Genomic DNA, 27,287 nt, shown 5'->3' on the forward strand with positions numbered 1-27,287 from the left:
GCGGTGAGTGACCTTCCCCGTAAGTATTCTGGGTTAGACAGCGACAATTCTACTCGGATGCCTGCTTTGAGTTGGATTCTCGCTCCCGAATCCGCCCCCATTCCGCACTTCCCCATCCTCAATTTCAACCTCTAAGAAAACAGGCAAACTGGAAAGTAAGCTAACTGTTGGCCGTCATGCGGCTTCTATGGGATCCGGGACTTCTTTGGTCGCTCTTGCCGGGGTGCGTAACTTCCAACATAACCTAACGCTTTGCGGGTTATTTATATTCCCATCATTTATAACCATTTATTGTCCCCACGTAAATTAATACGGTTGGGGGTAGGGAAAAGGCACAGATGCTTCCGCCCCCTCGAAGCCAGCAGCGTCCCAAGGCCTGGAGCATCCCCGGAAGACCCGGCTCCACTCCCGCTAATCCCTTCCCTTCCGCCAGGCCCAACCGGCGCGGCGCTATCGGGGTCACGTGGTCGCCGGGGGAGGGGGAAGTGGGCGGCTCGGCGGCCGCCATCTTGCCGGCTTGGAGGCGGAGCGTGAGGAGAGCAGGTCGCGCGCTTTCCCGCGCCTTCCCTCGCCCAGCCCCGCGCCGCCCTCCGTGCTCCTCCCCACTTCTGGCTTCTGTGGCCGCTCCCTGAGTGGAGGAGCGGGGAGCCCCGGAGGGCGGGGGGGGGTGTGTCGGGCGCGTGCTCGCGCCCTCCAACAGCCAGCCGCGGCCGCGGAGGCGCGCTTGGCCGGGCCCCAGGGGCGCCGCGGGGCGGAGGGGAGGGGGCTGCTCTGGGTGCGGGGGCGGTGCGAGGCGGCCGTGGCGGCCCGGGCTGCAGCTGCGGCGGCGCGCTGGGGGCCCTCGTCCAGGGCGCCCCCGGTCGGAGCTGCCGCCGTGGCCGCGGCTGCCGGAGCCATGTACCGCAGCGGCGCCCGCTCCTCCGTCTCTTCGCACCGGCCTAAAGAGAGCGGCGGGGGCGGCCCGCGCACCGGCCGCAGCTCCGGCTCCTCCTCAGGCCCGTCTCGCCGCACCTCGCCGCCGTCCTCCGGCTCCTCCTCGTCGCGGACGCCGGCTCGCCGACCCCGCTCGCCCTCAGGGCACCGCGGCCGCCGGGCCTCGCCGTCCCCTCCGCGGGGTCGCCGCGGCTCCCCATCTCCGCCCCGCGGCCGCCGGGCCTCGCCGTCCCCGCCGCGGGGTCGTCGCCTCTCCCCGTCCCCGCCGCGGGCCCGTCGCGGCTCCCCGTCTCCGCCGCCGCCGCGGGGCCGACGACTCTTCCCGCCGGGCTCGGCCGGTTTCCGAGGGAGCAGCCGGGGGGAGTCTCGCGCCGACTTCGCCCGGGACGGCCGCGGAGACCATCCAGGCGACAGCGGCAGCCGGGTAATCCCACCCCTCGACCCGGACTCCCTTCCTACTGCAGTCCTCTCGCCCGGGGTTCCCGCTTCCAGAAACGCCCTCAGCCCGGGCGACCCGAGGCCTCCAGGCCGGGGTCCCCACATCGAAGGCCATCCATGCCCCCCGGCCTCCTCAGCGACGCCCAAACCAGGAGGTTCCCGGTCAGCCCCTGGAGCTTCATTTGCACAATAACGGACTCGGGACGCGTCCGGGCGCCGGGTCGGGAGGCAGTGCTGCGTTTCCTGGCAATAGGTTGATTCTCTCACTCTAGGTGAGGTGTGGAAAAGTTTGCCGGGGCAAGGGGAATCTCCTCCAAGCCGTGTGCCTGGTACTTTTTCAATAGTTGGTGTCCTCAGAGTTCCATGGTTTTGTATCCCCCTAGACCTGAGCTGCGCTCTGGATCTTGGAATGGCTGAAATGTCTTTGTGGCGAGTTAGGGTGGCTTACACAGTTCCAGGGTAGACACCGAGAGTGTAAACGGTTAGCTCTCTAAGTTAGTGCTGCGTCTCCGAAATCGAAGTGTGGGTACCCACAGTCATTGTAATAGCTGCTGCCACTTACCTAGTTGTGTGGCAGGAATGATGCTTAGCCCTTCACTTTACACCTTTTCTTTGAACATTAACGACCGTTTGAGGTGAGGGTTCCTCCGTATCTAACAACTGAGGAACTCAGAGAGGTTTAAGTAACTTGATCAAGGCCACGCAGCTAAGAAGTGGTGGAGTGTGATTCAGTTCATCTCTGCCTGGTTCCCAACACCCTGATTTTAACTGTTACGTTTCCCTGCTAAAGGGACAGAGCATGAGGTTAAGAAGTTTAGTTTAGACGTAATATTGACTTCTCACCATAACCACCTTGCTAGTAGAGCCTCCTGGCAGAATCTGGTGTTTTGGAATTTGTTTTTATTATCAGTTCACCAATCTTAAAAGAAAAAAAAAAAAACCACCCTGTGACAAAGTTTCTGTCTTACTGAGTGGCTTTCTAACAGTATCTGGGTACTCTGGTCATAGATGAGTTGACTTGTCACTATGTTAAGATTTTCATAGCTAAGCATGTATAGTCTGAATGCTAGTTACTACAGAGAAAGTAAGGAAGACAGAAAACTACTAGTTTGTATAACCTCCCCTTTCTTCTCCAACGCAAAACCTATTTGCTCCAGTCTCTTCTGTCTCAGTAAATGACATCACCCATGGCTCAGCCAGAAACAGTGATCATCTCCCTTCTCCCAGTCCGTAAGAATAACTTCATCTCTAACCTGTCAGCTCTACCTCCCAAATACATCCTCCACATTGTCCTACTGCCATCACTCTAGTCTAAACCCTATTACCTCTTGCCCAGGTTATTGCATTAGGCTCCTTTACACTCTTGTTACCATCCAGTTTTTTCTGTACCCAGCAATCAAAATGATTTTTAAAGACCTTCATTTTATACATTTGAGAATTATTTATTGAACATTTACCATGCTGTTCTGGGCCCTGGGGATACAATACTGAGCAAACCTGTCAAAAACCCCTGCCCTCATAGAACTTATATTGTAACAGCAGGAGTTGGATAATAAATAAGATAGAGAAGTAAAAAGTCTTGGCGTGTTAAATATGATTAAGTGCTAAGAGAAAAAGAAAACAGAAGGGAGTTATAATTTTTGATAGGGTAGCCAGAGAAGGCCTTCTGGGAAGGTGACTTTTTAATAAGGACCTGAAGAAGATGAGGGTTATGAACAATGTGAACATCTGGAGGAAGTAATGTAGTTAGATCATATCACTCCCCTGCTTGAAACCCTTCTGTGGCTTGTTATACTAGGAATAAAATCCAAGTTCCCTAACTGTGGCTTCTGACTGTCTTCTCCTATCACTTTGCTGCAGTCACACTGGCCACCTTTCTGTTGCCCAAAACATGCTAAGTTCATTACAGAGCATGTTCTTTTTGCCTGAAACATCTTCCATCTGTTCTTTGCAAGGCTGACATCTCATCATTCAGGCTTCAAATTAAATAGTATCACCCCAGAAAGCCTTCTCTAACCAGCTTACCTGAAATAGCTCCTTTTCCCCAATCTCTCTCATGTTATTGTGTTTTAATGACTTTATAGCACTTTATACTGCTATCAGAAGTACTTTTAAACCTGTTCTTGGCTTGCCTCCTTTACTGGAAATGTATAGGTTCTGGCAGCAGGCTTAATTCACTCCTCTAGCCCCATGCCTGGTACCAGGAAATTAAAGAATAAGAGGTCACCGATTAGGAGGGTTGGAAGCATGGACTTTCATCTAAGAAAAATGATAATTTTTTTAAAGTCCTTTATTTTTGGAGTAGAATCTTACCGTAGCCATTTCACACCTTGTAGGACCACAACTTTGTGACTAGGGAGGAGAACCTTTTTTTTTTTTTTTTTTGCGGTATGCGGGCCTCTCACTGTTGTGGCCTCCCCCGTTGCGGAGCACAGGCTCCGGACGCGCAGGCCCAGCGGCCATGGCTCACGGGCCCAGCCGCTCCGCGGCATATGGGATCCTCCCAGACCGGGGCACGAACCCGTATCCCCTGCATCGGCAGGCGGACTCTCAACCACTGCGCCACCAGGGAGGCCCGAGGAGAACATTTTTGAATGTAGAGATATCTTGACCTTATTGACTATTTTGTTATTTTTTACTTTTGTAGAGACGCTCTCCTGGTCTGCGTTCTGACTCTTCTTTGGAACAGAGCTTAAGGATCACTGTTGGCAATGACCACTTCTGTGTTGGCATACCAGAACGGCGGCGGCTTAGTGATCGACTGGGGTCACCAGTGGATAATCTGGAGGATGTGGACAGGTAGGCTTCATCGGAGACAGGGCACACCATAGTAGTGCTTGAAGTTAGAAATGTTGCTGTTTTCTGAATGATGTATTTGAAAGGGTGGTGACAGCACTGAAGTTATACCCTGCATCCAGTGTAAAGTATAACGTTGGGAAAGGCTTTCTCAGTGGGGTAGACTCTGAAAGAATTATGTACGACTTCCCTGGTGGTGCAGTGGTTAAGAATCCGCCTACCAATGCAGGGGACACAGGTTCGAGCCCTGATCCGGGAAGATCCCACATGCTGCGGAGCAACTAAGCCCGTGCGCCACAGTGACTGAGCCTGTGCTCTAGAGCCCATGAGCCACAACTACTGAGCCCACATGCTGCAACTGCTGAAGTCTGTGCGCCTAGAGCCCTGCTCCGCAACAAGAGAAGCCACTGCAATGAGAAGCCTGCACACCGCAACAAAGAGCAGCCCCCCCTCAACGCAACCGGAGAAAACCCATGCACAGCAACGAAGACCCAACGCAGCCAAAAATTAATTAATTAATTAATTAATTAAAAAGAAAAGGCTTAGCTGAATTCATGTCATATATATATATATATATATGAAACATATACGCATTAATGGAAAGAGAGATCTTTTAAAATGTGTGTTTTCTTTTATATATTTTCTTGGCCACGTCGTGTGGCATGTGGAATCTTAGTTTCCCCGACCAAGAATCGAACCTGTGCCCCTTGCATTGGAAACACAGAGTCTTAACCACTTGACCTCCAGGGAAGTCCCTAAAATGTTTAATTTTAGTTATTACTTTACAGCCACTGAGGGCTGAGGAAGGGCATTTAATACTCCATAGTATTAAATATAGATCTCAGGTATTAGGAACTTAGGTATATCTGGGAAGTAAATAATCACATTAGGTGTTTTTCACCTCATAAAAGAGTAAGGATGGGAGTACAGGGAAGGCACTCTTACTGAGAGCTGAGAACCATGTCTATTAATGGTCTCTGCCTAGTACACTAGGAGTTTTCACAAATGTTTAGCAGTAGCAATAAATCAATATAATGTTCCTTCAAACTGAAATTGTCCATGCAGTAGTGCACAGAGTATAGGCGGGCAGGTTGGGGACAGCTGGGCAGGAAATCTGAGGACCACTGCTGCCCTTTGGTAATATTTACTTCAAAGCTTCAGTGGCTATTCAATGTAGTGAAGCAAGGCGGGACAGTCATATAACAGTGAAACTTCTGAGTTTCAAAGTGTGTGACTATTAATTGAGGCAACAGCCCTTGCATTTCTGGCTGCTTCTATTTTGGGAGATGATTGAGTAGGTGGTGCATCGTGTGATTCTCTTCCTTCCTTGCTGAGGTTTTGAGGTAACTTTAGCATTTCCTCTTGTTAGTTCTGGGGTATCACCTCACTTTTCCATAAACTTTGTTATGCATGTGTGCTTCAGATAGCCAATTGTCTGTTTAAGTTATAAAAATTAAAAATTTCCTCTTAGGATGTTTGAGGTAGTAAACTTCTTTCACGAATATTGTTTCAGAGAGACAAATTTATTTTAGAGAAAGTGAGATTAAGATTCTAAAAGGAGGTCCCAGGCCATTCTTTAGACTTTTTGCCCCCAGCACTCTTGCTCAATATAGTTTGTGTGGATAATTACTGTCAGCTAAAACCAGGCCATAGGAATGTTGGCATTCTCAAGATGTCTTCTTGACTGTGAGTCCAGTGTTCAGTTAATGAAATGAGCCATTTCCATCCTTTGTATGTAGGTGTGTGTTTATTTTTTTCCTGAGACCCTGTATTCTTTCTCTTCCCATATTGAATTTGTTAAATTTTAATACCTGGTTTGGGTTATAGCCAAATCAAGGGTTGTCAGTCTCCTCACCATGGCAGCTCTGTGTGTACGATTGTAACTTATTCTGAAAAGGGAACGTGAACATGTTGTATGAAGACTCTTAGCTTCTAAAAACTTGTGGATGTGAGGTTGATTTCCCTTGTTTATCAAAGTACTACGCATATTATACGTTCCATTCATGGAATTCTCATCTCCTAATTCCTCCTTGCCCTGACGTAGGTTGAGGGAGTAGAATTTTTTCCCTCTGATTTGCCTCAGGGAACAGACAGAAGCAAACAACTTTCTTCAGGCATTTTGGGGATTCATCAGAGGAAAATAATGGGAAGTTTGGGTTCTGGAGGACTTTTTTTTTTCCTTATATACATTTTAAGCAGCATTATTTAGCCATAATTCATGTACCATACAATTCACTCGTTTAGAGTGTACAGTTCAGTGACTTTTAGTATATTCATAGAGTTGTACATCTACCACTATGATCAATTATATTTTTATTACCTTATCCTTAGCTATTAGTCTCACCGCCTGCCCCAAGCCTATTACTAATCCACTTTCTATCTCTATAGATTTACGTATTCTGGCCATTTCATAGAAATAGAATCATACAACGTGTGGTCCTTTGGTGATTGGCTTCTTTCACTTAACATAATGTTTTCAAGATTCATTCACGTTTTTTCCTATAACAGTGCGTCATTCCTTTTTTATTGCTGATAATAATTTCATTGTATGTGTTTTGTTTATTCATCAGTGATGGATGGATAACATTTTAGTTGTTTCTACTTTTTAGCTGTTATGAATAATGCTGCTGTGAACATTGGTGTACAAACTTATGTGGATGTATATTATATGTTTTTTTAATTTGTTTAATGGAATTTGTAAACACAGAAAAAGTAGAATAGTACACTGAGCCTCCATGTACCCATCCTTACATTGAACAATCAATTTTTTAAGTAAATTTTATTTTAGAAAAGAGTTGGACTTAACCAAAGCTTTCAGAGAGAGTTTGTCTATGGGCTATTCTGAACTGCAGGGGATCGGGGCCCTTTTTAGGACTTACTTTTATTGCAGCCAGTTCTCTATCTTATCCTTTGAGAGAACTGGGGAAGGAGGACGTGAGCTTCTAATCAACCTGATTTCTGCCTGTATTTACACGATAGCTCATTCTTTTAACTGTTTCTATTCCTTCTTTCATTGTTTTTTGACTCCTTTTGCTGGAGATTGCAAGTTTAGAGTGAGTCTTTCTGAGAGCCATTTCATTATGTCTAGCTTCTTGATATTTAATGTTGGATTAGATCTTGGGCTAGTATGTTGCTTGGTGGAGACATGTAATAGTTCTGGTGAGGAGCAGAATGTGGGAGCATGGGTGAACTTTCCACTACCCATGGAGCCTGTGATTTTCCTCTACACTAATGTGATCAGAGACTATGTATGGTAGATGGTGTTTTGGCAGTGGAGTGACTCAACTCATGGATGTTCCTCCCTGGAAATAGATGTCTTCGTGGCTGACAAACCTACAGAGTAAAATGTTTTACTCTAGTTACGTTTGATTTCAGAGATTATCCTTGGTCATTCTCATTCTTTCCTATTATTTCATAGTACATTGGGACCTCAGAATTCCCCAAATTCTTAGGGAGGAGGTGAATAACAGGAACCTCAATTCCCATAGGTGGCATGCTTATAGAGGAGGTGATAAAGTTTATCCTTTATAGTCTTTCATAAAATTATTTATAGCTGTTACCCAGGTCTAAAACTGAACAAAGGCTGGGCTGGCGAATGAGAAAAAGCAACTCTTTGATGTTCTACTTAGTCTCAGAAATAGGAAAACAACTATAAAAAAAAAAAAAAGAAAAGTCATTTCTCAAAACTCACAAAAAAACAGAAGTAGCTACTAGCATGTAGAAGACAGCAATAATTACCATCCTCTGAACAGTAATTCACTCTGAAATGTGAGTGACATGTAAATTTTTCAAAGTGGTATGCTTAAAGTGCTAGGGGATCTTTATTTCTATCTGTGATTTAAGTCAGAAGCTTTTAGGGGGCAATAGAAACTGACCATAGTGCCCCAAAAGATTAGGATATTGTATGTGATATAGAGATGTGTGCTAAAAGGACAGATGTCCCATCCTGTATTTTTACCTTCATGCCATGAAAGTCTAAGAACTTTTTATTTCTATAAAATAAAAATATATAGTGAGATAAACCATCACATACTCTTTTTCTGGGCCGAAGATGAGCAGAGTGCTTGTGGATATCCAGGCAAGGCAGGAAAGAGGGTAACACAACAGGCTGTGAGGGAGTTTTATGGTTTTTAATATATGAGCCAGCAAAACAAAGCATTGGAGAACCTTCTAAAACTTATGAGAAAATCATGCCAATTGGAGAGATCAATGGTTAAAAAAAATTTTTTCCCCACAGTGAAACTCTTTTTCCCCAGAGGAAATATTATATAGAATTTTATTATATAAACAGATAAAGTTGGGACCAGTATGATTTCAGTGAGGTGGAAGGCCCAGAGCCATGCAGGCTCTTAACCTCCTTCCTTTAGGCAGCTCCTGAGCACTCTTCAGAATCTCTGTGGAACACAGCTTGAAAATCATTGATCTGAACTGGTATTTCTCAAATTTTAAAGTGCATACAGATCACCTGGAGGGCTTGTTAAAATGCAGATTCTGATTCAGTAGGCCTGAGTGGAACCCGAGAACCTGCATTTCTAAAAAGTTCCTGGGTAATACTGATGTTGCTGATTCAGACCGCAATTTTAGTAGCAAAGAGCTAGAATTTAGCTAGTGTGAAGTTGGGTAACCCATGTCTCTTTGTAGTCTGGTAGTAGTGTTTTTGCATCTCCCAGACCCTAGCATGATACTATGCATCCCCAAAGTCTAATCAAAGAGATTAGCTTAAGAATTCTGTCTAGATACATTAGTAGTATCTTTGGTTAGAGGCTACAGCTGCTTGTGCCCTGGGGAAAGGGAGAAGAAGTATTCCATGTATATACATAGATTTGTTCTTGGACTTCATGATTATTGTCTTTTGTTCTAAGCATTCTACGGCCCCCTTCCCAGATGTCAGTCTCTTAGCCTTGTCCGGTCTTGCTCTTTCCAAGTCCATTATATTCAGTGATGCTTGTCTCTTTTCTCAGGGATGACCTGACTGATGATTCTGTCTTCACTCGAAGTTCCCAGTGCTCTCGAGGTCTTGAACGATATATTTCCCGGGAGGAGGCACCTCTCAGTCCCTTCTTGGGACAACTTGATGAGGACTACCGAGCAAGAGAAACTTTCCTGCATCGATCTGATTATAGTCCCCATGTCAGTTGTCATGATGAACTGTTGCGGGGAACAGAACGGAATAGAGACAAACTCAAAGGCTCCTACCCTATACGACCTGAGGAAAGGAGCCGAGAGGCCAAACGGCCCCGTTATGATGACACAGAGAAGATACACAGCATGGGAGGTGATCACCCAAGTTTTACATCGGGGGCCCGCAACTATCGACAGCGTAGACGGAGCCCGAGTCCTAGGTTTTTAGACCCTGAGTTTCGAGAGCTGGACCTTGCCAGGCGAAAACGAGAGGAAGAGGAGGAACGAAGTAGGAGCTTGAGTCAGGAACTGGTGGGAGTTGATGGTGGTGGCACTGGCTGTCCCATCCCTGGATTGTCGGGTGTCCTAACAGCATCGGAGCCAGGATATTCTTTACATCGGCCAGAGGAAGTATCTGTGATGCCCAAGAAGTCAATTCTGAAAAAGCGGATTGAGGTGGACATGGAACCTTCCATGCAGGTCTATGCTGCATTTCTTCTAGGGTCTATTGCTAGTCCCTGTAATATTTTAAAGCCTAGTTACTTTCCTGGGGGCTGTGTCCCTAAGGTATCTTTGGAATATGTGTTGGACCAACATTGTTATGCCTATGAGCCGTACCTTCCAGGACTCTCCAAAGGAAACTATAGGCTTCATAATGCAACAATAGAGGGCTTCTATTGTCATGTATTAGGCTTTCTAAACAGACATTTTGGAGAGTATCTATTAAAGTTTTTTTTTTCCGCCTCTAAATTGGATAGTCCTTTAGGATCTTTGAATATGGGTTTCTTGGAAATGAAGCTTGAAGAGCAAAGGGAGGAGCTGATCTGAATTTTCCTCATCTCTCTTTAAAGAGAAGAACAAATGTATGAGTGGTAGGACAGTAGACCAGAAATCAGATGATTCTGATTCTGGACCCGTCTCTACCACCAACTTGCTGTGTGATTTTTAAATAAGTCACCTAACCATTCTGGACCTTGATATTTTTTTCTCACTTATGAGAAGATGGTCAGGGCTTCCCTCGTGGCGCAGTGGTTGGGAGTCTGCCTGCCAATGCAGGGAACACGGGTTTGTGCCCCGGTCCGGGAAGATCCCACATGCCGCGGAGCGGCTAGGCCTGTGAGCCATGGCCGCTGAGCCTGCGCGTCTGGAGTCTGTGCTCCGCAGTGGGAGAGGCCACAACAGTGAGAGGCCAGCGTACCACAAAAACAAACAAACAAAAAGATGGTCAGGCATGAGAACTTGTTTTTACCTGTCCTTTTAGGAGCTAAATGTTTCTGAAGAAGTGCCTGAGGGCACTTGGGGAAGTAAGGGAAGGCGATCAGTTAGGGTTAACAGAGCTTCCTGACCCTACTTCAACCAAAGTAGCTCTGCTTTTATGTTTTTTTCTTTCGGGGATCCATAAAAAAGAAAGTAAGTAAGCTAGGGCATCTCTAAAGTCCTTTTGAATTCAAATTCCTTGATAAAGACTACAACAAATGGGCAAAAATGAAGACTCAATCTGCCTTCTTTTCTGTTTCCCCCTGCTACAGCAGAACTATCTGGAGAAACGGGAACCCAAATCTTGAACCTGGCTAAGGACCTCCCTTTCATCCACATTTATCTTTTCCCTATTAATTCAAGAAGAACAAAGTATTTATGTATTTATCTCAGTTACGACTTTTCTAAGATTCTACATAGAGGCTAATTCAGTTATGTTTGTCTTTGCAGCTTGAGAGTTTTTCCAGCAGTACCAGCTCCAGCCAGGATCACTCCCTTTACTCTGGACACTCATCTCTTCCACTAAGTGGTGCTATTGCTGCTTTTGCCTCAGAGGTTGAAAACAAGGGAACTATGGTAGAGACTACCCTGAAGGAATCTCAGGGCAACCTCTACCAATGGGGCCCCCTCCCTGGGATACCCAAAGACAGCAGTCCCCTCAGAGAGAAGTTTGGAAGTTTTCTGTGCCACAAGGAAAAATTGGATATGAAGGCTGAGGGACCAGAGCGACACACAGACTTCTTGCTTCCTCATGAGAGAGCTAGCCAGGATGGCAGTGGTTTCTCCTGCATTCTGAGCATGTTAGCAGATTCTACCAGTACACAGGAAAAGAGGCGACGTAGCTTCCCTGACATTGAGGATGAGGAGAAATTTCTCTATGGGGATGAAGAAGAGGATTTAAAGGCAGAATCTCCACCAAAGCCCCTTGGGGGCTCTGAAAGTGAAGTTATGAGGCAGAAGGGAAGCTCCCTACCCTCTTCAGCTCCAGCTGTAAAGCTAGAATCAGTAGAAGAGACCAGTCCAGAATATGCAAAGATTCATGACTTGCTCAAGACCATAGGGCTGGATATTGGAGTAGCAGAGATTAGTAAACTGGCTGCACGCACCCAGGAACGACTTCATGGCAAGAAGCCATCACGTTCCTCTGCTGACCGCCGTTCCTCTGTTGACCGGCACTTTTCAGCAGACCGCTGTCCCTCAGTTGACCGCCATTTCTCAGCTGATCGGCACTCTGCAGATCCTCACAGACTGGAGAGTGGAGAGGCACACCATAGCAATACCCACTCCCCAGAGGTATCCCATCCACACCCAGTCTCCCCTGTGGATCCTTACCTGCTCACAAAAAACAGCCCCCCGTTCCTAAAGTCTGACCATCCAATGGGTCATATTGCAGGACCTGAGGTGGTTGGCAGTGGGTTTCAGTCATCTGTTGCAGTCAGGTGCATGTTGCCATCAGCCCCATCTGCCCCAATTAGACTTCCACACCCTGCTTCTTTATCTCAGTTTCATATGCCAAGGGCCTCTCAGTTTGCTGCAGCTCGGATACCTCCAAACTACCAGGGACCTGCCATTCCCTCTGCTTCCTTTGATGCCTATAGGCACTACATGGCATATGCAGCCTCAAGGTGGCCCATGTACCCTGCCTCCCAACCTTCAAACCACCCTGTACCTGAACCACACAGGATAATGCCAGTTACCAAACAAGCTACCCGTAGCCGTCCCAATCTCCGTGTGATCCCCACTGTGACTCCTGATGAGCCCAAGCAGGAGGAGTCAGTGCTGGGCTCAATTCCTCCTGCCCAAATGCCTGTCCATGTGTCCATCCCATCACTCATAAGATATAATCCGGAGAAGATCTCTGATGAGAAGAACCGTGCTTCCCAGAAACAGAAGGTGAATATTAGCTTTGGGCATCCTGTGCCTGAATCTTCTATTTTAACATAAATTTTTGTCTTAGAGGGAGCTGAAAATTTGCAAGGCCCAAGGCAGTCTTTAGAGACTGCTGTCTTACCATAATTTTTTCTTTTATGTTTTCTCATTTGGACTAAAGTCTGGCCGTAGGTCCCACCGTGATTGCTAGACTTCTTTTTTAAGTTTATTTCTCTATCTGAATTATCAGCCTTAGGACCCTATGGGTAGGAGCTGGGAACCTTGAAGTCTTTAATATGACCTCATCAGGGAGAGAGGAACCGAAATTGGGCTGGGTGAAAGAGAAATCAGGAAATCTATGTTTCATCCCAGTGAGTTTTGGATCTTTTTCCTGTAGTGATTATGGGGTTTAAAAACTAATAACTAGTTGCTTGGTAATTAAACCAAGAAATAAGCTTTGCTTATTCTGGTTTAACTTAGAGTCCAGGAATAATAATATTTTTTGATACTTTTTTTTAAAGTAGTTTTTATAGTGTCAAGTAGTTTTTATACTTTTTTTTTTTTAAAGTAGTTTTTATACTGTTCATCGGGTTCCCAGGTTATAGAAAGGGAGCAGTGGCTGGTGTAAAGATACAATAATTCTAGATGCTTTAGAGCAGTAGGTAAAAATTGTGTAGGGATGAGGAATACAGCACAGAAGAATTTTGAATAGAAAAATTAATATGTACTGTTAATTTTACAGGTCCTTAATAACTAAAAACTCATTTTGTTAAACAAGGTGACCTAAGGATGATAAAATTGTAATATGTGTAAATTTGGTTTGCTAATAAAATTAGAAGAATTTCGAATAGAAAAATTAATACTGTTGATTTTACACGTCCTTAATAACTAAAAAGTCATTTTGTTAAACAAGGTGGCCTAAGGATGATAAAATTGTAATATATGTAAATTTGGTTTGCTAATAAAATAATTAAGACCTGAGGAGAAAAGTAGAAAAGGCAAAATTGTAGGCCTAATCTCATTTTTTTTTCCAGTTGAACAGAAATTTAGCTAATCCTTGAGAAGACAAAAAACACCTCTTAATTTTCCATGGTACTTGGGTGCCCTGAACTTCAGTCTTTTGGTTTTTTTTTTTTTAAGTCTTTTGGGAAAGAGGAAGATACGTTCCATACAACAAAACCTAAGACTGCAGAGACACTGTCTGGAGACTAGTGCTTTCCCTTTACGTTTAAAAACGTAGTACTTAAGTCAGGGCTGACAATACACAGATTTTTCACGTGAGCTCCTTATATAGACAAGCCATATTTGTTTTTCCATTAGGTGATAGTAATACAGTTGAAAGATCAGGGGCTTTAGGGCATGCGTATCTGGATTTTAAATCATCTTACTATACGATCTTTTGGTATGTTACTTAGTCTTTTGCAACCTCAATCTTCTTACTGTGAAACAGATAATATCATGACTAAATAAGATGATATATGTAATGCAGCTAACACAGTGCTTTATCCGTAACACATGTTAGTTCCCTTCTTGATGGCTCCTTTTGGGCTCAGAACTACTATCTAATAGTGTAGTACTTTCTGTACGAGAAAAGTACTTTCCGGTCAGTACAGTTCTGGAAAGGATAATTCTATTCTGGCACTTGGATTGGAATGAAATATCACCTTCACTATAAAGTCAGAGCCTCTGTGTGCAGACATTTGGATTCTTGCATTCAGATATTATCTAGTGTGCAGGTGTATGAAAAAGAACAATAGAAAAGGGATGTTGGAGGCTAAAGGATCTCTTACCATTTTGTACTTTGCAGGTTATTGAAGAGAGGGAAAAGCTGAAGAGTGACCGGGAAGCTCGCCAGAAGAAGATGTACTATCTCAGGACCGAGTTGGAGCGGCTTCATAAACAACAAGGTATCAGACACTTCTTTGCATGACTGCCTTTTGTAACTTTAGTAGGAGACCCAAATGGAGAGCTTTGGGGATCCTCAGACAGGTTCATTGACACTGAAGCTTCACTTTCAAACAATTTTTGATATAATTAGACTTATAGAAAAGTTGCATTAATAGTGTAAAGAATTCTCAGGTTCCATGATTATTAGCATTTTACTGTATTTACTGTATTCTCTCTCAGTTGTGTTTGTGCATATGTGTATATAATTTTTCCTGAACTGTTTAAGAGTAAGTTGTAGATATGTATTCCTTTACTCCTAAACACTTAAGTGTGTGTCTTCTAATAACAAAGAATTCCCTTGCATAACCATAGTATGCTTATCAAAATTAGAAAATTAACAGTAATATACTAGTCTACTGATCTTACTCATATTTCATCAGTTGTCCCAATGATGTCCTGAAGCAAAAGAAAATGAAAGATTACACATTGCATTCAGTTGTCATGTTCTTTTAGTCTCCTTTAATCTGTAGTAGTTCCCGAATCTCCAGAAGAGGTTACATATTTTGTAGAATGTCCTTTAATTTTGGTTTGTCTGATGTGTCCTTATGATTAAATTCAGGTTATGCATTTTTGGCAGGAACATCACAGAGGTGATGTTAAGTTCGTATCAGGTGTTGATTTGTCCCATACTGGTGTTGTCAACTTTGATCATTTGGTTAAGGTGGCGTCTGCCAAGTTTCTCCACTGTAAGGTTACTATTTTACCCTTTTCAGTTAATAAGTATCTTATAGGGAAGATACTTTGAGACTATGTAAATATTCAGTTACTCCTCAAATTTTGGCCCACTAGTTTTAGCATTCATTGATGATCCTTGCCCAAATCAGTTATTATTATTATGGTTGTTAAATAATAATTTTCTGATCTCATCATTCCATCTTCGTTAATTAGTTGGCTTTCTACTATGAGGAGGAGCTTTCCACCCACACCTCCTCCCCCATTTATCTGTCCATTTGTAACAGTATGAACTCATGGATTCTTAATAGGTTATAATATTTCACTATTATTATTTATCTTCATGCTCAAATTGCCCCAGATTTGGTCAGTAAGACCCCCTTTAAGTTGACTCCTGTGTCCAGCATTTTTTGAGTACTTCCTTTTTGGCACAAAAATATGCTCCATGATGCCTCTATTGATTCCACCTCTTCATCTATGCTTTTAGGAATTCACATACACACTAAGAACATAGCAAGGCTTCTATATTACAGCTTGGTGATAACATGGAAGAGTAGAGAGTGGGAGAATATATAATTTCTTCTGTTTGGGTTTGGGCTGTTTAGGGATGAGAAACTTAGTTATTAATCCTGTGAGGATTAATTCATGAGGACCTGCAATTTGGAGTAGGAAATAACATTAGGTGAGCTTGAGGCAAAACCTAAAACTCAGTGGAGGTGTTGGTGAAGGGTCCTTAAATCAGATAAAGTCAAATATGTGACTGAATGTTTTTTGCCCTCTGAATAATTCTTTAGTTCTCTGAAGAGGACAGCCACAGGATTCATAGTCACACATGTACACAAACTTGTATATACCCTTTTAGGGATTCATGCAGTGCCTCCCTGAAACCTATCCATAGATCCTTAGTTAATAACCCTTACATAAGAAATAATGTAATCACTCAATCACTTTACCTCCATAGGAGCTTCAACTAAACCAGCCCATGTGGAAGGCAAGTCTCACCTGCTTTTAGAATGTTTTATGGAGAAAGATTTTGTGACCATAAAGTCTTGAGAATTAGTACTTATGACTGAAAAATGACTTGTTAACTTTCCTTGTGCTTCTTTCTGTTGACATTTGACTACTCAGGGGAAATGCTGCGTAAGAAACGAAGGGAGAAGGATGGTCACAAAGACCCACTCCTGGTAGAGGTGAGTCGGCTTCAGGATAACATTATGAAGGACATTGCAGAACTTCGACAAGAGGCAGAAGAGGCAGAAAAAAAGCAGTCTGAACTGGACAAAGTGGCTCAGATCTTGGGAATTAACATTTTGGATAAATCTCAGAAGTCTTCAAATGACAGTAGGGAGCCTACAGAGAAGACTGGGAAAGCAGAAAAATCCAGGAGCCCAGAAAAAGTGTCATCATCCTCAAACTCCTTTTCCAACAGCAAGGTAACAACTCAACTTTTCCATTTTTATTGTATCTTTTATTTCCATGGACTCCTAAAGACGCCTTCTAACTGACCATTTTCTTAGCATCCTTTTCCAATCTGTTCTTACTCTTGCTAGAGTTATCTTTGTAAAGCATAGTTCAGATCATGGTATTCTTCAGAATTTTCGCAGTTCCCCATTGCCCACAAAGTAGAATCCTGGGCCCTCCATTTTCTAGTTCTAGCATTTACTCCTTAACTCACTCCAGTTTGGCTTCTAGTTTTCTCATAACTTGTAATGCCATTTTGTAGGTTCATGTTTAGCAACAAGGTCACCACTATGTTGTACAGCCTCAGATTCAGTTCTCAAATGAGTATTTGATATAGGGAACCACTGTCCCCTAAAAAAATGTTTTCTTCCCTTGGCTCCTATCACATTTCTTTTCCTCCTATATGCTGGTTGCTCCTGTTTAATCTCCTGATCTTTAAATATTTTAGTTCTTCAGGGCTCAGTTCTAGCCTAATTCTCTAGAATTCTGCTTTCTCCCTAGGTCATTTCATTCAGTCCTATGCTGAAATACCATACTGACAACTTTCAGTTTTATATTCTAGCTCAGGTGATTCTTCTAAGGTTCAAATCTGAGTGTCCAACAGACTACTCACTATTTCCACTTCATTGTCTCATAAACATCTCAAAATCAATATATCCTAAAGTAAACTAAGATTGTGCTCAACCTCCCTCTAACCTTTTCTTCCTCTGTTGTTACCCATCTCAGTGAATGATACTACTATCCCACAGTTTTCATGCCAACAACCTGAAGAGCATGCTTAGTGCTTCCTCCCCGCAAACTGCTCCACACACCAAGTCAGTTACAGATTCTGCCAATTTTCCCTCCAAAGTAAATCTCAGTTCCATTCATCTCATCATCTCTATTGCCATCCAAGTTCAAGCCACCTTCAGTTCTTGCTTGTGCTGCTACACTCTTAATTCTTTCTCTATATTCAGCTGGTGATTGAGATACTTCCTTGCCTACCTCTTCAGCCTCACTTCACGCCTCTTTTTTCCTTTGCTCTCTGTAATTTCGTTACTGGCATTTTCATTCCTTAAATGTTTCATCATTAATGTCTTTGTGTCTTCTCCTCCTTCTGGTTACCATGTGAAACCCACTCTTCTTATCCTGTCTTCTAACTAACTCATATTCATCTTCAGATCGCAGATTAACTTATTTCCCTGACTCCCTTCATTTTCCAGGTTGTTAAATTTGCCTGATATACACTATCATAATACCTGACATTTTCCTTCTTAGCATTTATGGCAGTTGTAATTATATAATTACATGTGTTCCCCAATTAGATTTTAAGGTTCAAGGGATCAGGGACCATATCTGTCTCATTCTCCTATATAGTCCCCAGTACATAGCTCAGTGCCTGGCACGTAGCAAATGGGTGGTGCTCAAGAAATATGACACTACACTTTATACTCCTGCCACCTTAGAATGCTTGCACTTTTCCAGATGTGCATTATGCTATTGTGCCTCTCTAATTTTGCATTAATAATCCTCTTAGCCTGTCTCCCAACCCTACTCATCCACTAAGGTCCAACTTGAATACTACCACCTCCGTGAAGAATTCCTGAATTCCATACAGATTGAGTCAGCCCTTTTTTAGCACTCCCATAGTATATTATTTTGTTTCTTTATAAGATTTATTTCATTCTGTCTTATTGAAAACATGATAAGATCATGCCTGTTCTCATGCCTGTGTCTTCCACTAAATGAGAGCTTCTTGAGAATAACAGAATATAACTTATTTATTTTTGTGTGTCCCATGGCATCTGGTATATCTAGTACATAGTAGATGGTCAGTTAATGTTGGGGGTTAGAGAAGAAGATATGCTGTATTCTCTGTCAACCAAGCTCTAATTTTTTCTTGTCTTCCTGGGAGAGTTCTCTTTCTCAACCAGGTAAGACTGTATTCTTATATCAGGATCACTGAGTTCAGGGCCTTTGATGGGAGAAGAGCTTGAAAGTTTTGACCCTGTGTAGCTGACTTACACATTGTTTGGAGTTCCATTTATGCACCATCCCCATGATAATCTATCATCTTGACTTGAGTGAGCCTTCATGCTCTCTGAAGCTAACAAGGATATGTTGCAATTGGATTTTCATTTCAGCAGTAAGGAGTATTCTCTCTACAAGCTCTGTTTCCTACCTGTCCTTGGTATTTCTTCTTTCTTTGCCTCTTTTAAAATGCATAGTTGGTTTGAGATTTTCTTTCTCTTGAATAGGTCATTTCATAAAAATAAACACATACACACAATTCCACAGTTCCGTTCACCTAGACACAATTGTTACTAATACCTTGGTGTTTATTATTCCAAATTCCCTTCTTCCGTTCGTTCATTTAACAAATATTTCTTGATCTCCAAAAAAGTGCCAGACACTGTTCTAGATATGGGAAGTATAGCAGGGAACTATATAGACAAGGTTCTTATTCTAATGAAATGGGAGAAGATAGTCAGTAAGTAAACAAGTGCAGGTTAGGTAATGACAAGTGCCTAAAAAAAGAAAACAGGATAAGGGATATAGAGTAGTTAGGGAAAGTCTTTTGGATAAGGTGACATATGACATTCTGTGCCTATTTACATATCTGTATTGATTATTCAGATGTATTTTGTTACTTACTTTCCTAGTCTATCATGAACATCTTTCCATGTCAATAAATAGACTTTTATAATATCATTTTTAGTGACCTTATTTTTGTTGTTGTATGGATACCAAAATTTATTTAACCAACCAAATCACCTGTAGTTTGACATAATTTCCTAAGGGTAAATGTCAAGGAGTAGAATTGCTGGGTCAAGGGTATAAAGAATTTTGAGGTATGTAATATGTATTCCTAGGTTATCTCTGGAAAGATGGTGCCAGTTAGTACTCACCAGCAGTGTATGCATGTGCCCATCCCTTACCTGCTGGGTGTGATCTCTTTAATGACTCTTGAATAGGACTCTAATAGGGAAAGATTATCTTTGAAGTCTTAATTGTTTCCCTTTCTGCATATTGTCTTCCTCTCCCCACCAGCCAGTATTCAGGGTGCCCAGTTCCCTGATCTTGTCTACTGTGGAACCTCATTCATACTTACCTTCTCTGTGTTCCAAAATTTGGCTCTTGTCTGTGCCCCACTCCCCAGTGTTATCCAAAATTCTCATTTCCTGAATCATCTTATTCCCAGCTTGCTGACAAATGATTTCACATTAAAGTATTTTTTAAATTTATTTATTAATTTATTTATTTTTTGGCTGCGTTGGGTCTTTGTTGCTATGCGCGGGCCTTCTCTAGTTGAGGTGTGCGGGCTTCTTATTGCGGTGGCTTCTCTTATTGCGGCGCACGGGCCCTAGACGTGTGGGCTTCAGTAGTTGCAGCACACAAGGCCCAGTAGTTGTGACTCACAGGCTCTAGAGCGCAGGCTCAGCAGCTGTGGCACACCGGCCTAGCTGCTCCACGGCATGTGAGATCCTCCTGGACCAGGGCTCGAACCCATGTCCCCTCTACTGGCAGGCAGACTCTTGACCACTGTGTCACCAGAGAAGCCTTAAAGTATTTATTATTGATAACTTAATGTTGGGGAGTCGATATGTTTTAAAAGAGGATTCATGTTAACTCAAAGGTGTTAAATTCTAATGATGATACTTTAGGCAGTTAGAAATATCTTACCCAGATCCTTTTAAGTCATCCCACATAGATGACTATCCCCTTTGTCTATGCCAGCCTTGCTCTCTAGTTATCTATATCAGGATGTTTCTGTGATAAGAGAGTTCACTATCATCTATTTTTTGCACTTGCTTAATCTGTCAATTACCTTTTCCATTTTTCTTCCCTCCCTAGTTGTCATTACAATTGATAAATTTAATGTATTTAATTGCATAGGTAGCACATTTAACATCTACCAAAGGGTATACGATAAAAGACTCCTATCCATTCCTGTTCTGTATTACCCCTTCCCAGAGGCAACCAGTGTTTCCATAATCTTGAGTGTTGTTCTAGATATTTTAGGATATATAAGTAAATATATTGCCATTATGATTTATTCTCCACGATGACATGGCACTATGGAATCTAATTAGTTCTGTTTGAGCCTTGCAGGAAGATTTCTCATGGGGTTTTTCCTAGTTTATGCAGCTTTAGGCACTGGAAATACGGTCATATGATCCTATTTCTGTTATTGTGGTAGGCTATTTGCTTTTTCTGAGAGAAGACAGATCTAGACTACTTTGAATTCCTTCTTAGTGCAGGTTTTTCCCCCTCTAGGAATCAAAGGTAAACAATGAGAATTCCCATACTAAGAGCCCCAAGCCTGCCGAGAGCCCCCAGCCAGCTGCTAAGCAGTCTGATCATCCCATTGCTACCTATGAGTATTATGATGCTGGCAATCACTGGTGCAAAGACTGCAACACCATCTGTGGGACCATGTTTGACTTCTTCACTCATATGCACAATAAGAAGCACACACAGGTAGGTATCCTGCCCTCTGTCATTTCCATTCTTGCCCTCCTTCCCCTCAAACTCCTATACCCCCATCTGCATTATGAAGCTGGAAAATGAAACATTCTCATATGGGCAGGAGCCCCAATCTGAAGATCCAAGAGATACCAACAAAGGAGACACCATCCCCAGGGCTCAGTCCAGGGGACCTGCCTGTAACTAAACACCATGACAAGTGTAAGTGAGGCTTCTGCCTCTTTTGATTCCTTGAGTACCTGATTATTTGTTTCATTTTATCCATTGCTAGTACTTGCTCTAACATATGTTTACCTTTTCCACAGGTGATTTCTGTTTAAACAGTTGGCAGAGTGGGTGGGGGTGGGTAGCTGGGGGCTTCTTGTCCTCCTGGTGTGGGGGAGAAAAAGAGAGAGAAGTGGGTCATTGAGTTTTTAGTGCTGTGTGTGAGCACCTCTGCCTCTTGCAAATAGACCCTGGATCCCTACAACAGACCTTGGGCTTCAAAGACCCAGAGTGAAGCCAAGCAAGATGCTGTAAAGCGCACTGACAAGATAACTGTTCCTGCAAAAGGTGTGTTTCCTCCCTGCCTTTTCTGTGGTTTCCTTACATTCAGTCAGAAAAGAGGTATCCCTGAACTAAGGTACGAGGAAGCAGCATAGAGTGAGACATAACTATTACTTCTCACAAAGCTGTAAGATTGCCTTCTATGTGCAAAACTAGTTCCTAAAGAAATAAAGAGAGCTATAAGACAATGATCTCTACCCATATGGCTAAAAATCTAACAGATGTTAAACATACACATACCACTCAAAAATATAACTTTCTTTGTGCTTGCTTTGGCACCATATAGACTAAAGTACGGCTTTCTTCGTCACTGGCTTATGCACCAAAATCTTATTTATTTGAAATCTAGGTAAAAAAGAACAGTCAGAGGTGCAATATGACTGCCTTTTCAACTAAGAACTATAAAATATTTTTGAATAGTTGTTATTAGGGGCTAAGTTGAGAAATAGAAAGTTTCTTTTTCTTTAAACTTCTTAATTTCTTACCTTTATAAGTAGTCAGTGCTGCTACATCCTTTACATCTGTAGAAGATAGATTCTTAAGTAATTAATACCAACATGAGAGATCCTCATACCAATAGTACTGGGCTATTTGGGAGTATAATTTTTAAATCTCCTAAGATGCTTAGTGCTTGTTGGAGTTTGAGGAGAATCAGCAACAGAATTGAGTCTGGCACAGAAAACTCCTGAATTAACCAGTTAGTGTTCCCAAAACGTAGAAGGGGTAGAGGTCCTGAGTTCAAGCTTTAAGTTGGGAAGACATACCACTGGGATTCATCTAAATGCTCCTTCTGACTTGAAAGTGAGTAAGGTCCTCTATACCATTAAGCATTTTACTACAAAAGGGAAGTGGGATTTCCTTTGGTTGCTGCCATCTTGGGTAGAAATGACTTATTTTCTTGACTTTCTTCCACTTCTTCCAGGCTCTGAGTTTCTGATTCCCATCACTGGATATTACTGCCAGCTCTGTGAGGAATTCTTGGGGGATCCAATTTCTGGAGAGCAACATGTGAAGGGTTATCAACACAATGAGAAATATAAGGTTGGTCTTTGTAGTAGCCTATGGAGTTTCCTACTTTCTGCAGTAATCCTTTTGATGTTGCAAACAAACTCAGAGCCAGAAAAAGTCATTAATATTTCAAATTCCATATAATCACTGGGACGTTCTCCTCAATCCTAGTAAGTAAGCAGTGCTGACCTGAGAGAACCATTTATCCTTGAGGAAGGTGACTCTGAGGATTTCCACTAAATGAATTCTAACAGTGGTAGGGCCAACTTTTCTCTCTTACAGTATTTTGACCAGTTATTGAGCCTTTATCTTTTCTCTTCCTAGAAATATGTGGTTGAAAACCCATTGTATGAGGAGCGGCGGAATCTGGACCGCCAAGCTGGCTTGGCTGTGGTCCTAGAGACAGAACGGCGACGGCAGAGTGAGCTAAAGCGCAAACTCAGTGAGAAACCAAAGGAAGAGAAGAAAGAAAAAAAGGCAAAGATCATGAAGGAAGTAAAGGAGGATGACAGGGTGTCTGAGGAATTAGAGGACCGAGTTTCTGAAGGTGGGAACTCCCCTGAAAAGGCTGAAAATAAAAGGAAGGCTAGCATCAAACTCCAGTTAAAAGAAGAAGTAAAGAAAGAACCACCAACATCTTCCTCTTTTGGGAAATTCAGCTGGAAGAAGCCAGAAAAAGAGGAGGAAAAAAGTTCAGTGGCCCCAAGTATTCCCAAGGAAGAGATTGTGGAAAATAGTAAGGACAAAGAGGATGGCAGAGCTGAAGCTGGGAAGGCAAAGCCCATCAAAATCAAACTCTCTGGGAAAACTGTTGTTGCACATACTAGCCCTTGGATGCCTGTAGTGACAACTTCAACCCAGACTAAGATCCGACCCAACCTGCCTATCCCATCCACAGTCCTCCGCAAGTCAGGTTCAGCCACAGTAAGCAAGCCAGCTCCTCTTAACACCTTTCTATCCATCAAGTCCTCTGGAACCACTGCTAAGCCTCTGCCAGTGGTTAAAGAGTCTTCAGCTGATCTCCTCTTGCCTCCCGACATCATCTCTAAAGCATTTGGAGGGGAAGAGGTGATTCTAAAAGGGTCTCCAGAGGAAAAAATGGTGCTGGCTGAAAAGAATGAGCCATCACATGTACCTGAACAAATGCTACCACCTCCACCACCGCCACCTCCACCGCCACCTCCACCACCCCCAGTTATACCTCATCCAGCTGCCCCATCTCCTGCTCAAGCAAATGCTATTTTGGCTCCAGTAAAATCAAACCCAACTATATCTCACACTGTCAGCCCTGGCTTCCTGGGTCCTAACATTTTGAACCCAGTATTACCGGTAGCCATCATGGCCTCAGCACAGCCAGCTGCCATTCCTTCTGATGAGACGGCTCCTGGGGTGAGTGAGAGTGACCGGGACCAGACCCTATTCTCTGTGTTAGTGCGTCCTCCACCTCCCCTCTCAAGTGTGTTCAGTGAACAAGCCAAAAAGTTGGAAAAGCGAAATTCATGCTTAGCCACAGCCAATGCTAAGGATCTGTATGACATATTCTACAGTAGTGGTGGAAAAGGGGCCCCTGAGACTAAGCTGAGTGGTGGTCCATTGGCTAATGGGGAAAATAGAGCTGAAAGTTCAGACACCTCTTCCACTTCTACTTTGAACAGCAGTGCATCCCAAGAGGAGTTGCCTCCCCATAGAAATTTGGTCTCTGCTCCTTTAGTCAGCAGCCTTGAAAAGCCCATTTCAAAACCTCTGGTGTCCCTAGGGAAATGGTCGGTTGTAGAAAATGTAGACTCAAAAAGCAGAGGCAGCAGCTATGGCTTCTTACAGCCTCTGACAAGGTTGTGCCAAAACAGGCCTTATGAAACTATTACCCCAAAGACAGAGACTTTGGCCATGTGGACTTCTAGTTCCTTCCAGAGTGATGCTAATAGGGATGTATCTCCAGAGGGGAAAATTGAACTTGACCTGGGAGACCCTGGGCCACCAGGTGTCAAGCCAGCCCCTGAGGTGTCACATGTACACTGTCATACCATGGAATCTCAGAAGCTGTTAGAAACCCACCTTGTGGAATCTAGTAACCAGGGTGAGGAAAGCCAAGAGCTCCACCAATCTAAGGATTGTGGAAAAAGTGAAGTAGAGACAAGCGCTGAACTAAAAGAAGGGGGAGCGAAGCTCTCTGAGAGGACTGTGGGAGAGGGAACAGATACCAATGTTGGGCCCAATAGTGTAGAGGATTCTGATTTGAACCATGGGAACAGATACATGTGGGAAGGAGAAGTAGAACAGCCCAACATGCAAATGACTGACAAAAAGGCTAAACAGTTCAAAAAATTGATAACAGGAAGTAAAACTCAAAGTAAAGTAGTGACTGAATTGAACGCACAGGTGCTCTCTTCCACAAAGGCAAAAATAGACTCATTTCCGTCAGAAGCTAGATCTTTACTCCAGAGCCCACAAGATACACCTGTGAAAACTTCTGCCCCAGAATTGCTTCTTCAGTCCCCAGCCAGATCAGATAAATGTTTGAAAGATAGTGAACAGGAGCAAGGAGTTTCAACTGCTAGTGAGGAGTGGCTAGAAAATTCAGCTCCAGGATCAGCTTCTAGAGCCTCTAGGTACAGAAGCCTTAAACTGAAGAGAGAAAGATCAAAAGAGTTTCAGGGTAAAATGATCTACGAACTGACTGTTTGGGATGAGAACAAGAAGCCAGAGACCTGGGAGAGCCCAGAGGAACCCAAAGCAGAAGCCCTGGATCTTCGAGATGTCCATCCAGAACTAACAGTGACAATAGAAAGCAAGGCCTTAGAAAACTTTGAAGTTACGAACTTAAAAGTAGAAGAGCTTGCTGCCCTGGGGAGCCTGGGGGATATAGGTGTTGATTTCTGCAATACTCGGGTAGACCCAGCACATAGATCTGCAACTGCCCTGTCTCAGAAAGTACGTGAAGAAAATTCTATGTCACCTATAGGAAGTAATCCCTCCACTCTCACTGACTTTGAACCAATACCATCCTTTTCTGAGTTTCCATTAGATTCTCCCAAAACCCTGGTGCTTAACTTCGGAGCAGAGGGTGAACAAAACTCATCTAATCCCGGAACTGGGAGGATCACCCCTAACATTTTGAAAACTGGACTTTCTATAGAAAATGTTGGCCTTGGCTTGGGGAGCCTAGAGGGAACACACCAGGCCCTTGACCTGTTAGCAGGAGGAATGATGCCTGAGGAAATAGAAGAAACTTCTCAGTTAGAGAAACAAGATTCACTCAGATTGGAATCAGAAACAATTAATCCTTTAGGCCTTGGGCCATCTCCTTGCCTTCCGGACCTTGTTGACTTTGTCACACGGACATCTGGAGTTCAAAAAGAGAAGATATGTTCTCTCTCTGAGCCAAGTGACCCTCCTGAGTGTAGTTCCCTGGAGATGGGACCACTACAGTTAGAAATACCGAATGCATCCCTCACGGAGGTAGCAATTCCTCAAGTAGATGAGTACAATGACAGCCCTTCGAATATGGTAAAATCTATGGCTTCAGGGTCCCATACAAGGGATCAGGTAGTTGGAGGCAATACAGTCCCTCAGGAAATAGCTGCACAAGAAGCTGCAGTTGATGACATCCAGGACCACACAGAATCCAGTGTTCACAACTGAGAATACAGATTCAGAGCTACTTGTGGATGAATCAAATTGGCTTCTAGAAATCAGGTGCCCAGATGATCCAGGACTAGTTGGCTATCTCATCTGGAACGTACACCAAGAGATGCAGTCAGCATCTTAGAGTAAATGTTCATGGAAGCTAAAAAATTTACCTCCTTTCCTTTTTTCCGTTTTCATTAAGATACCAGACAAATCAATCATAATTTCTATACATATCTGTAAAAAAGTATTTTCTGTTAATTATTATTATTTTTTTTTGCCAATTTATTTTCTTCTACTTTGTCATTAAAATCAAATGTCTATCTGGCTCACCATATAGTGTGCTTTGATTGTATTTTGGCTTTGACTCTGCCATTTCTGGAATGTGGGGGAGGAGGGAGACAGCTGACTTCTCCAATTGCTGTGTTGTATTCCCACCCAATTTCTTGGGCAGCTGATGGATCTCTGGGAGAAACACAAGAAAACCTGCTGAAATGGAAAACTACTGCTGAAGGAAGGATTGTTCATCTCTTAGGCTTCCATTTGGATGTGCCTGCCTTAACATTGTTTGAAATGCAGCGTGAGTAGCTCTTTTGTTTACTGTTTACTTCCTTGTGGCATGTCAACCCCCCACACTTCCCTCATTCTGTTGCCTTTGCTTGAGATGGTCCTGCTAATCCACAAACCTGTTTGGAAATGGCCTCAGTAAACGTGGAAGAAAATCTAGCAGGCTCACTTTTCGAAGACGACAAATCGGTAAGGCTTATTCATGCCTCGGTGCCAGGAGCAGATATGCTTTTTGGGTCAGTTTTATTTTCACAACGGCCTTTGTTCACTGTGTTGTGATCCACTGGCACTTTGTGTGAAATTGTTGAGCAGCCATTTCTGTTCTATGAGGTAGAAGATCTGAAACTTACTTTGGGATTGGACTCATTCTCTGTTCCCACACTCATATGTATTCCTTCCTCTGCCTCTCCCTTTCCCAAGTTATTTCCACCATAGTGTGATGTTTTGGGTTGTACATTTTGTTCAAAAGATTAAAGATTTATGAGTGGCTTGGACAAGTTTAACTTTATTTTTAATGTGTTAATTACTTGGAATAAATACATTAATCTCATGTTTCTTTCTGGATTTTTGTTTTGAAA

At 43.1% G+C, this 27,287-nt stretch overlaps 1 protein-coding gene across 2 annotated transcripts; it reads left to right on the forward strand.

Annotated features, from left to right (window-relative positions):
* The first annotated feature begins 784 nt into the window (after nucleotides 1–784).
* Nucleotides 785–27,225, forward strand: ZNF318 (zinc finger protein 318). 2 transcript variants are annotated; one of them, XM_060109675.1, is made up of 10 exons: nucleotides 787–1,357; nucleotides 4,019–4,170; nucleotides 9,129–9,768; nucleotides 10,996–12,438; nucleotides 14,222–14,321; nucleotides 16,162–16,466; nucleotides 20,752–20,955; nucleotides 21,414–21,513; nucleotides 22,430–22,548; nucleotides 22,840–27,225. In XM_060109675.1, exons 1-10 carry the CDS (start codon nucleotides 896–898, stop codon nucleotides 26,155–26,157), a joined length of 6,843 nt encoding a protein of 2,280 aa, XP_059965658.1. In that variant the 5' UTR covers nucleotides 787–895; the 3' UTR covers nucleotides 26,158–27,225. The 2 variants fall into 2 exon arrangements, with proteins under 2 accessions (XP_059965659.1, XP_059965658.1); XM_060109676.1 differs by lacking the exons at nucleotides 22,430–22,548; nucleotides 22,840–27,225 and adding an exon at nucleotides 21,065–21,162 and having other exon boundaries at nucleotides 785–1,357; nucleotides 21,414–21,495.
* Nucleotides 27,226–27,287: the final 62 nt, after the last annotated feature.

Source organism: Mesoplodon densirostris, chromosome 10 (genome assembly GCF_025265405.1).
Source record: "Mesoplodon densirostris isolate mMesDen1 chromosome 10, mMesDen1 primary haplotype, whole genome shotgun sequence".
Lineage (NCBI taxonomy): Eukaryota > Metazoa > Chordata > Mammalia > Artiodactyla > Ziphiidae > Mesoplodon > Mesoplodon densirostris.

Excerpts from the sequence above, each read along its gene's own strand:
- ZNF318 (XM_060109675.1), top strand. The coding sequence starts at position 896 with ATGTACCGCAGCGGCGCCCGCTCCTCCGTCTCTTCGCACCGGCCTAAA. Across the intron at positions 4,171-9,128 it reads AATCTGGAGGATGTGGACAG|GGATGACCTGACTGATGATT; the intron begins GTAGGCTTCATC and ends CTCTTTTCTCAG. Across the intron at positions 21,514-22,429 it reads GATAACTGTTCCTGCAAAAG|GCTCTGAGTTTCTGATTCCC; the intron begins GTGTGTTTCCTC and ends CACTTCTTCCAG.